Source organism: Chrysochloris asiatica, unplaced genomic scaffold (assembly GCF_000296735.1).
Source record: "Chrysochloris asiatica unplaced genomic scaffold, ChrAsi1.0 scaffold00278, whole genome shotgun sequence".
NCBI lineage: Eukaryota > Metazoa > Chordata > Mammalia > Afrosoricida > Chrysochloridae > Chrysochloris > Chrysochloris asiatica.
In genome coordinates this window covers 2,523,857-2,535,665 of record NW_006408796.1, presented here as the reverse complement: position 1 = coordinate 2,535,665, position 11,809 = coordinate 2,523,857, and the positions used below count along the sequence as shown (strand labels likewise).

The window sequence follows — 11,809 nt, the reverse complement described above, 5'->3', positions numbered from 1 at the left end:
AAAACTTTACTCACATGGGATATCAAAGAGATTGCCTGACAATTTCCACATTCTGTTGGGGGTCTCCTCTCTTTGGAATGGGCACAAATATGGATCTCTTCCAATCAGTTGGCCAGATAGTTGTCTTCCAAATTTCTTGTCAGAGATGAGTGAGTGCCTCTTGTGCCGCCTCTTTCTTGAAAGACTTCAATTTTTATTCCATCAATTCCTGGTGCCTTGTTCTTTGCCAATTCCTTCAATGCATCTTGGACTTCTTCCTTCAGTATCACTGGCTCTTGATCATATGCTACCGCTTGAAATGGTTGAACATCTACCATTTCCTTTTGGTACAGTGACTCTGTGTATTCCTTTCATCTTCTTTGGATGCTTTCTGCATCATTCAATAATTTGCCCAGAAAATCCTTCAATAACGAAAGTTGAGGCTTGAATTTTTTCTTCAGTTCCCCCAGCTTAAAAAATGCTGAGCATGTTCTTCCTTTTTGGTTTTCTCACTCCAGATCTTGGCACATTTTGTTATAATATGTTACTCTGTCTTCTTGAGTTGACTTTTGAAATTTTCTGTTCAGATCTGGTACCTCCTCATTTCTTCCACTTGCTTTAGCATCTCTACACTGGAGAGCAAGTTTCAGTGTCTATTCTGGGACCATGCAAATAAGGTATACAGGACTCTACAGCTGGGATTGGTTAGTTTTGCCTTCCAGCTAGGTCTAGAAGGAGCCATCTCAGAAGCAGAGACAGAAGATCCTAGGACCATCAAGAAGGAAGAGCGTGAGTGAAACTTGAGATCCCTACGTAGAGAAACGACAATGGCAGAGGTGATGGCATGGAGAGACGGAACAGCTTTGGACTCTAGGTCCATGGACTGAGTAAAGCTGGGTGTCTACGTGCAGGAGACTGCTTTGAAGAATGTTCCCTTTGTGCATTCACAGTCTGGCTAAAAGAGCTTTGTAACACAAGCTTCAGCAGGGCAGAGGCCGAGGGGCCACATGACTGAGAGGCTGAAGACAAGAGTGAGGCGTGCCTGCAGTCTGGCAGAGCAGAGGAGTTGCTGGCTGGAGAACTGCTGTGTCCTGAGGTGGTTTTGATCCTGAATTGTATCCTGTTCACTTCCCTAATAAACCCCATAGTTAGTTGTGAGTATTTGAGTTCTGTGTAGTCATTGTCATGGATCATCGAGCCCAGATATGAAGCAGACAGTGCTGTGAGAGGGGTGGTCGGTGTCAGAAGAGGGTAAAGAAGGTGGTAAGGTGGAAGGGGAAGTCAGACATGGTCCCACATAGTTTTAGCGGGTGCTAACTGTTAGCCCCACCCAGGGGCTGGCTCCTAAGTGTTCTAACAATTTCTGAGAAATGAATCCAGACCTGAGGATGTGACTCTCCTATGTTGGAAGGGGATCTCGGAGTTGCTCAGTGTGGGTGACAGCACTTTCAACATAACCCTACAAAGGTCCCAGTGGAGCAAGGGCAAACAGAACAGGTTCTCTGGAGTGCTGCATCCACTTGTGATGTGCCAATCTGTGGTTCCCAGCACAGTACACCATATGAATGCCTAATTCAAATCAGCCAGTACTTCCCATTCTAGCTCACTGATGTCTAGGGTGTCATTCCTTTATTTTCTTTATTCCTTCCATTTCATTTTTGATGACTTCCAAATTAGACTCATACTCTACACCCTCATCTTCTGATTATTAATGGATACTTGGAGCTCACTCTTATTTCGAGTCTTGCCTCATCAGCAAACGAAGGTCTCAAACACTTTGCTCCCTTCTCAGTAAGAACCACTCTCTTTAAAGAAGTCAGCTCCCTTCCCCAGTCCTGTTCTGAGTGCCTTTCAACCTTACGGGCTCATCTTCAAGCACTATTCAGACCAGGTTTCACTGATGTTAAAAGGTCACGAATCAGGCTGCTAACCTCAGGGTCAGCAGTTTGAAACTACCATCTGTTCCGAGGGAGAAAGATGAGGAGGCTTTCTGCTCCCCTAAAGATTTACAGCCTCGGAAACCCTGTCAGGATTGCTATGAGTCGGAATGGACTCCACAGCACATAACCACCAACCACCAATCCCTCAGAAGTGGATTGCCTATTCTATTTTCCTAGTGTCAGTCTGGAAGCTCTGCTGAAATCTGTCCATCGCAAGTGACCCTGCTAGAATTTGAAACACTGGTGGCATCGTTTTTAGCATCATAGCAACACACAAGCCACCGCAATACAACACACGGAGGGCAGTGGTGATCTCACTACAGGAAACAGTGATTTTTCTTAATGTTGTGCTGTATCTGGAGGCTTCATCAGCAAGAGAAGATGAAAACTTGAGGCCATAAACCTAGTCAATACTCCAGCCCCAGTAACGAAGAGCACTGTCCTCAGAACTCAGGCAAAAATCTCATCTGAATTTCTCAACATACAAACATCAGCAGGGGGCTGTGTCTACTCAACAGGTTTGAGCTTGTAACGACATTACATTTTACAGTCTCCTTTCTCTTCAGGTCAACCTTGTAACTTGGAAACTGTGTGTGTGGAGTAATAACAACACCTACCCAAAGGACTTGTTGTGAGGAGTGACTGAGTTGCTTTAGAAAGCTGCCTGGAATACTGTTGTTGTTAGGTGCCAGCAAGTTGGTTCCGACTCATAGAGACCCTGGATGGGATTTTGGACGAGTGGCTGACAAACAGCAAGTTTTAGCTAAGTGTTGGAGTCCTGGTATGGAGTTAGAGGAGAACTGCAATGCCAGTTTGAGCCATAAGGTCAGTGGGCCAAATCCACCAGCCGTTCCTCTAAACCCTATACAAGGTTGCTGAGTCAGAATCGACGGGCACTTAACAAGATGTGTTAATGATCTCTGCTATCCTATTTGGAGTCCAGGTGTGGCGCTGTGGACTGCAAAAGCGCTGAACTGCAAAGTTGGTTTGAAACTCAAGGTTGACGGTTCAAGCTCACCAGCTACTCCTTAAAAAACCCTATAGAGAGTCACTATGGGTTAGAACCGACTCTACAGCACTTAACAACAACACTGTCCTATTTACTTCCTCAATATAAAGACCTCTGTTGTTTTTAATTAGGTGTTGTTATTAGGTGCCATCCAGCTACTTTGAACTCACGGACCCCACTCGACAGAGTAGATGTGCTCCCTAGGGTGCTGCAGGCTGCAGCCTTTATGGGAGCAGACCACTGCCTATGCAGCAGCTGGGCAGTTTTGAACCACCAACCTTTTGATCAGTAGCTGAGTCCCTACCTACTGTGCCACCAGGGTTCCTTACTGAGATCTTTAAAACACTCTAAACACCATAGTAATATCACTCATGGAAACAGCTATTAGTTAATGCTCTCGCTTGTTCAGACCTTTAAGCAAATACAAACTGTTCACTTTCAAAACAAAGATGCTTCCAGAAGGAGGCATGGCCTTTCAGCTGGGTGTAGCTGTATAGCTGACGTAATGCTTTCAGTGACTTAAGTATAAGTCCATACCATGATAACATGGGCTTGGATGGCATTTGAGGAGGAAATCCTGAACCACGTACTATATGTGAACACAGGTGTCCGTAAAGCCTACAAACTCTAATTTCTTTGTCCATCCTAACATGGAAACCCAGCGAGAAAATCTATGGCACCATTCAAAGCCCCAAGGACATACAGTGACTTGTGTGACTTTAGGATGGCGTGGTCCCTCACCTGGCATCTTCGGGGGACTCGGCGATCAGGTGGAAGGTGCGGTCAGCCATGATGATGTCGATCCCATTCTCTTTGTTGGTGTTATCGATGATCTCCCTGCAAAGGGACAGAAGCAGCCAACACCAATCAGGAACCGGAACTCTTAACCGTGGCGGGGAAGTGCCGTTTCAAGAAACAAGCAAGTAAGCTGGAGAGTTTTAACTGCAAAAGAGTACACCCAACTTTGGGATTTCTTTCATGAAGATTTGGTGTCCAGTAGGGGGAGCCAGATCCTCTCTGCTTTCTAGTCTGGAGAAATGTGGGCAGAAAGTGCTGGGGGCACCTCCTTACTTCTCCAGGGAGGGGCCTCTCGTCTCACACTGGCCCACACCCATACACTGCACCCCCATGTAAGGATCTGAAATCCTGCCAGTACTTTCCTTTCTCTCCCCTCACCAAGCTGCCAAGGAAGGAAAGTCTGAGGGTGCCCGTGACTGGAGCATGCTCCCTCTAGTTCATCACAGCTGCCTAACCACAATTCACACTCCAGACTTACTCCGTCCAATAAAAAAAAACCCAGGCGCCATGGAGTCTCCATGTGTGCCAGAGTAGAACTGGGTTCCAGAGGGTTTTCAATGGCCAATTTTCTGAAGAAGACTGCCAAGCCTTTCTTCCAAAGCACTTATGGGTAAACTTGAACTTTCAACCTTACAGTTATCAGCCAAGCACTTAACTGTGGATGCCACCTGGGGGCTTCACCTTGAGGGACTTTGGGGAAAGGAACAAGGTTGGGTGTGAGTCTCATCCCAATATACACCACTGACTCACAAAGTTCAAAATAGGTTGTTATTGCTAAATACTGCTGAGTTGGTTCCGACTCATAGTGATCCTGTGTAGTGTTTCTGAGGATCTGCTGGTGGGTTTGAAGTGCCAACCTTATGGTTCACAGTCTAGTGCTGATCTTACAGAGCCACACCAGAATTAGAGTACACCTGGTATTACATACAACGAGGAAAAGGGTCTTGGGGATAAAGCCAGCTTGTTTTGAAAACTGAAGCACACAGTTTGGGTTTCAGTTTATAGTTAGCATTTTCTATCAATAAAACAACATTTTAACTGGTTAGAGAGAAATCAATAATACTGTGCAACCTTTTAGCTACGGTTGTTGAGATAAGACATGATTATCTTAAAAAAAAAAAAGGAAATCCTTAAATCAGAATTGTGGTGTGTGTGATGTTTTCCTGAGCAGGAACATGATATGATGGGATCGTCAGTGATGTGTGGAAGTGTTGGGCACTACAGCGTCCGGTATGAGGAGAACCCAGGGAAACCCGAGGAGTTGTATTTCTGCCTGGAAATCTAATCCTGGGTCCCCGGGTGGTGCAAAATGCTTGCCCTCAGCTAATTAAAGCTTGGTGCTTCAAGCCCACCGCGTGGTGTCACAGAAGAAACGTGTGCACTCAGCTTCTATGAGGATGACAGTAAAGAAGACTCTAACACACGTGGTCCCCGTAGATGGCAAAAGGTCTTTTCTTTTTTTTGGAGAGGTAGGTAAAAAGATTGGGTAGGGGTTCTATAGGATAGGCACTGGACTGCTAATCACAAGGTCTGCAGTTCAAACTCAGCAATCCCTCCTTAGGAACCCTATACAAGGTGGCTCTGAGTTGGAACTGACTCCATGGCACCTAACAACAACAATATGAGTGGGTGAGACGTCATGACTGAGCTCTCAGGCCGTGTTTGGGAACCCCAGCTGCCCATCAGAATCCTGGAAAATGTTCTGTAAAACACAGACAGGTACTGGGGCATCCCTTCAGGCCAGAGGTAGGGTATATCTCACCATACCCGAAAACTGAGAGGTAGCAAATCAAAAACTCCTGGGGTGATTGGAAAATGACTTAGGAGTTTTGAGTTATGGTGTTGGAGGAGAATATTGAAAGTGCCATGGGCTGCCAAAAGAACCAAGAGATCCGTTATGGAAGAAGTGTAGCTAGAGTGCTCTATAGAGGCCAAGGTGGCCAAACTTTGTCTCTCATACTTTGGACATGTTGTCAGGAGGGACCAGTCACTGGAAAGGGACATCATGTTTGGTAAGGTCAGAGAAAAAGAAGATCCCCAACAAGATGGATTGGCCAAGTGGCAGCATCGATGGACTCAAGTGTGACAACAATAGTGAGGTTGGTCCAGGATTGGGCCGTGTTTCATTCTGCAGTGTATAAGGTTGCTATGGGTCCGTACTAACTCGATGGCACCTAACAACAACAAAAACAAATCAGCTAAATTCTGCGAGCTCAGAATGACACGTGGAAAACCAAGTGCCTAAAGCTGTCATTGCCAGAAAGCTCGTTTTTCTGGAAACCAGGAAAGAATCAAACATCTCTCCTGCCTTTCCTGCAGACTGCTCCATGGAGGACCATTGGGCTGATCCAGGAAAGCTCCTCTTTATAGAAATGTTGGAGCTCATAAAGGAACATGCGTGTTTCCATCGGGGAGCCTGGTGGCCAGTAGTTAAGTGGTCAGCTGCTAACTGAACCCACGCAGAAAAGGCCTGACGGTTAGCTTCTGTAAAGAGTTCAGCCTGGAAAACCGTCTGAGGCAGCTCTAGCCTGTCCTCCAAGGACATTAATTAATCCAGCCCATAATCAACAGAGTCAGCTACTATTACCAGAGTGGCCGCCTATTAAACCCGAATCACACAGGCAGCCCGTGAGAGCCACCCAGCTGGCCACCCTGAGGCGTCCCAACGTACTTGGCCGTCCGCACTTCCACGGTGCCCTTTAGCTTCTCCTCGCTGTCGTTTTCAAAGTACATCAGCTTGGACTGCCGGAGGACAAACCAGCGCTTCTTCCAGTTCCTCCGGGACAGTGTGGAGGAGCCCCCACCTTTTTTGTGGAGCCATCCTTGCTTTAGGGCCTCCTGCTTGGAGCGGAACCACAGGAAGGTCTCATCTTTGAGGACGCACCAGCGGCGTTTCCAGGAGTTCATCAAGCCACCTGTCAGCCCAAGACCGGGCAGAGAAGGAGCGAAGCAAAATTAGCCAACCTGGACAATGAGGTGGGGTTATTTAAGGCAGGCATAAAGAAATGGCCCTCCATGAAGGGGGACCTCCTAGCTTAGGTTCAGAGTGGGAATGTCACAAGCTTGTTTAATGACACAAGAATGGCGTCCCTTCCTTGTATCCAAAGCGGCTCTCAGCTTTGTGAGCAGTTAGCAGAAAGGCCAGCAAAGGAGTGACCCTCTAACCCAAGGATGAGCCAAGGGCCAGGGGGGCAAGAGCCGCTCCCGTATGTATGGGATACAATTAGTTCCAAACACCCCCAGAGGCAGTTTACACTTTTCCTTCTCTATTTGGTCACTATGGAAACAAGAATGTTCAGTTTGGCCATAAACTCTAAATAAACTCCAAAAGTACACAGGAAGACACAATACAGCCTTTTCAGGTTTTTCATCTGAAAACGCTTTCAATGTAGAGGGTTTCCAAGGAGCGACTGGTGGGTTTGAACCTCCAGCCTTGCAGTTAGCAGGTCAGGACTGATCCTACAGCGACTCCATATATACACATAAATACATATAAATAACATAAATAAAAGATAACAAGTATAAGTAAAATGAATATGAAAAGAAACATGCCAACAGAAGAGAGAAAAGCAAAGGAGAACAGAAAAAAAACTGAGAAAGAGCATACAGAATAAAAAGAAAAAGAAAAGTGCATATGGGTGTTGTCTAAAGAGCATGAAGAAACAGATGTGAGGAAGCCAACAAACCTTGGAGATGGGAGAAAGCAGGAACGGGAACAAGGGAGACAAGAAGGTAGCAGGGCCAGAGACACTGCCTAGAGAGGGTGCCCCTGCCAGCTTTGTCCCCAAGTTCTTGACTTCCCCTGTTCACAGGGCCGAAAGAGGCACAAGAACATCCTCTCTCTCGAATGCCAATCAAAACTAGAGGAGCCTTGAGAACCTTAGGCTAAGTGGAAGGACAGCGTGGTTAAAACTGCTCGTCCATGAACTAGCCCAATACAAAGCTCGTCAGTGGTTACCAGGGTGACTTGCTGATAATGGTGGTGGGCTAATCTGGGAAAGGATCATGGTGCTGGTCGTATGAATGCCAGGATGAACATCACCAATGTTCCTGGACGGTACATAGAAAAGCTGTACAACTAGCCAAGTGTTTTATTATCCACTGAGTCACAATCCACTCAAGGCAGTGGGCTTGTTGGACATACATAAGGAGGCTTCATGGGGAAATGGAATGAATAGACAACAAGATTTTCCACCCAAGTTTTGAAGCCCCCTGGTATTTTTAACCACACACAAATATTGGTGATTATAGTTTCTCATTATTTCTACTTAGGTGGGTCTAATGCTGATTTTGAGGGTAGACTCAAGAACATGAACAAGGCTGGGTTGTTGATGTTGTTAAGAGCTGTTAAGTCAGTTCTGACTCAGAGCGAATCTGTATAGGGTTTCCAAGGAGCAGCTGGTGGGATTGAACTGCCAGCCTTGTAGCCAGGGCTTAGCCTACAGCACCACACCAGGACTTGAAGGGTGGGAAGAGGGTCTGAATTAAATCATTTCAAAAAAAGAGTATGTTTCAAGGTCCCCAAGCAGTATGATACATTCAAAGTTTAACACCAATCGTGTTCTATGGTGAGCAGCTGAGGGGTTTGCAGCCAGAGCTCCTAGAAAGCATGGTTGGAGGTCATGAATTCATTGTCCTAACACGCGTCATCACTCTGGGGCATCAGCCTTCATTCTTTATGGAATGAGCATGCCCTCCCCGCCACCATGTGGCCCTCTGCTCACCCATGAACAACCTGCAGCAGCTAAGAGGCACTCAGGGTGACTCTCTGCTCCCCTTTGACCTGTCTTCTCCATTGCTGTCCCCACCCCAGGCTCTATGGCGGTGGCAGGCGGTACCTTTCATGCACAGGAAGCTGTGGAAATAGGGTAGCGTGACACAACTGTATACGGAATCCCGCCGGTAAGACAGCTCATCATCCGTATCAAACCGAGAGTCGAAGTCTTCTTCACTGTCTTCTAACTGGACAAGACAAGACCGACAGACAGAATACGGGTGAGCCAACAGGGCATTAAGCAAGCCATGAAACGGCTCAGCCTGTGTCCACATTTACAAGTGAAAATTACGGAAGAAGCAGCAACCTCCCAACTGAAAATCGTGCAAAATGGGTGGGCTGCTTTCACAAGAACCCAGAATGACAAACGGTTAGCTTTTTAAGGTCACATGGTCTGTTGAATTGATAGACTGAGAGCTAAAGAGCCCCTATTGTAAAACTAAAGACATACCTTATGCTAAAGAGTATGGTTTTAATCAAACCAAGCAAGGATTAATTCTTTTTATATTACTGTGTTAACAATATCTGCAAGACTTACAAAGTCAACTAAATCAGCTGCTAAATTAATTCTGAGTCTGGCAGCCACGTGTGGATCAGAGCAGAACTGTGCTGTTCCTTGGGGTTACCAGTGGCTTGTTTTGGGGGGAAGTGGATTACCAGGCCTTTCTTGGGAGGGACCTCTGAGTGGGTTCCAACGGCCAATCTTTCCATTAGCAGCTAAGTGTGTTCACTGTTTCACCACCCAGAGATTTCTTTACAAAGTCAGGGAGCTGTTCATGTTTGACTCAAGGAAACATACAAGTCCACTAAACGCATCCAGAAACTTGCATACACCCTGGAGATTAGTGTCAAGTTCCCACAAAAAACTTCTCCAATATGCCCTCAGCAATTCTCGTTCCAATTACTGAGTGTGTCTCCTTTCCTAACCTGTTGTAATGCTATGAAAGATACAGCTCAATTCCGTATTGAAATGCCTGGTTGCCAAGGTCTTAGGTAAAACTCAGTTCTGGTCCCTTGTGTTCCATCTACAAAAGGCAGATCAAAGTTCCACTTAGCAATGCCAAAGCTGTTGGAAAGAAAGGCATTCTGAATTTTCTGCAAGGTTATGATTTTGAATGTGTATGATTTTGGGGTGTGACTTAATCTGAAGGATGAGGAGACAGAGGCATGGACTATGGACAGTTTCCATTTTAGTGGACGGTGCCAGTGGTCTGTGATTGGCTACTAACAGAGAGGTTGACATTTTGAACGCAGACAGTGGCTTCAGTGGAAGGTGTGGCAATCCGCTTCCATAAATAATAGTATTAAGACATCTCTGACCCCGTAGGTCAGAAGAGAGCTGCCCCAGTAATGTTTCCTACTGTAATCTTTGCTGGAGCAGATCACTAGGTCTTTACTCCTACAAAACTGCTGGTAGATATGCAGTCAGAATCAACTTGATGGCCAACAACAGCAACCAAGAAGGTCCAGGTACTCACCGAGGACTGGGCTCCTTCAGAGCTGAACCGGTATGCGCTGGAGCTGTTGTAAGTTCCCACGGAGCAGCGGTAGTCTGGGGACCACTGGCTGCTGCAGGAATTGGAGAAGGTCACGCTGCTGCCGGAGGTCATGGCGCCATCTTCGTAATCGTCCTGGTCACAGTCATAGTCCCCGTCCAGGGAGGGCAGGTCCCCAGGACTCTGGGGCATGCAGTAGGTGGACTCCCCGCTGGATGAGTTTTGCAGGCTGATGGAGTCTGGGCTGGCTGGGGTGAGTTGCACAGTGCTGTCTGCGCTGGGGCTGGTGGGCACCACGGTTTCGTTCATGTAGGGGTCTTCCTCGGAAGAGTCGTCGCTGGTTCGGATGCCACTGGTCCTCTGGTCCGAGTGGCCATGCTCACTGGGGTTGGGGGAGTCCTTGAAGGCATCGTCGTCTGCCTCGAAGCCCTCATCCACTTCCTCCTCCGGGTAGGGCTGGCTGAAGTTGAAGTTGGGCTTCTCCTCACCTGCGCTCTCCGCCAGCTCGCTGAAGCCGCTGCCCACTGACAGGGAGCGCTCGATGTTGCGCACACACTCATCGATCTCATCGAAGTTGAGAGACTCTAGGAACTCATGGGCAGCGCGGCAGGCCTCGTCTTCCAGCCGCTTGAGCTCCTCGTCGCGCAGCTGCTGCAGTTTCTGCAGTGAGGCCTCTGTCAGCGACAGCTCCTGCTGCTCCTTCATGCGCTGCAGGTCCTCAATCTCCTTCTCCAGCCGCAGGATGTCTTCTACCTGTTTGTTCTCCGTCTCCTTCTCCAGAGCCCTGCACGGCTGCAAGGCTCCTAGCTCCTGCTGCTTCTGGGTCGCCTCCTCCTGGACACAAAAGCAAAGGAAGACCTGAGAAGGTTTCACTGCAAGGAGAAAAGCAAGCTGGCACTGCTCATTTGCAATGGAGAAAAACCACCATCCAATCAATTCTAACTCCCTGAGATGCTGTGTGTTGCTGGGTACAACTGTGAGCCGTGGGGCTTTCTAACTCCCTGAGACGCCGTGTATTGCCGGGTACAACTGTGCACCGTGGGGCTTTCTAACTCCCTGAGACACCGTGTGTTGCCAGGTACAACTGTGCACCATGGGGCTTTCTAACTCCCTGAGATACCGTGTGTTGCCGGGTACAACTGTGTGCCGTGGGACTTTCTAACTCCCTGAGATGCCGTGTGTTGCCGGGTACAACTGTGTGCCGTGGGGCTTTCTAAGGGAAGATTGCCAGGCTTTTCTTCCTTGGTGCTGCTGGTGGGTTAGAACTTCCAACCTTTAGGTAACCAAAAGTCAAACCAAATCCTACAGAACAGAGCAGAACTGTTCCTTTGGTAGTACACAGACTCATCTTTCTCCTGTCGTACGGCTGTTGGTCTTCAATTGCTGACCTTGCAGTTTACACTCCAACACTTAACCCACTGCACCACTAAGGTTCCTTTGGTTAGTTGTCAAGTGCAAACCTTTTGGAGTATCCAGGGACTTAACAATGCACAGGAAAAGCTCTGACTATATGTGGTCACAGTGTGACACACTGTAGTGACCGACATGAAAATCCCAGAGATTCATGAAGCTTTACTGGACCCAGAAATCAACGGAAAAGTAACAGAAATGGCATCGTTCACATTTCCTCGACAGCTCTTCTTTACATACCACCTTCCTGTATAGTTTCTATTTTTAAGTGGAACCTCACAGCCATTGAGTCTACTCCGACTCATGGCTACCTCACGTGTGTCAGAGGAGAACTGTACGCCACAGGGCTTTCCAAGGCTGATTTTCCAGAAACAAAGTACCAGGCCTTTCTTCCACACCCCTC

At 47.4% G+C, this 11,809-nt stretch overlaps 1 protein-coding gene across 1 annotated transcript in view; it reads right to left on the bottom strand.

Annotated features, from left to right (window-relative positions):
• Nucleotides 1-11,809, bottom strand: part of MYO10 (myosin X) — a 119,633-nt gene that overhangs the window by 33,090 nt on the left and 74,734 nt on the right. The window contains exons 16-19 of the mRNA XM_006874437.1: nucleotides 9,979-10,830; nucleotides 8,565-8,688; nucleotides 6,398-6,641; nucleotides 3,670-3,765 (exon numbers count right to left, since the gene is read on the bottom strand). Of these exons, the coding sequence (XP_006874499.1) occupies nucleotides 3,670-3,765; nucleotides 6,398-6,641; nucleotides 8,565-8,688; nucleotides 9,979-10,830 (1,316 nt within the window). The remainder of the gene's footprint in view (nucleotides 1-3,669; nucleotides 3,766-6,397; nucleotides 6,642-8,564; nucleotides 8,689-9,978; nucleotides 10,831-11,809) is intronic.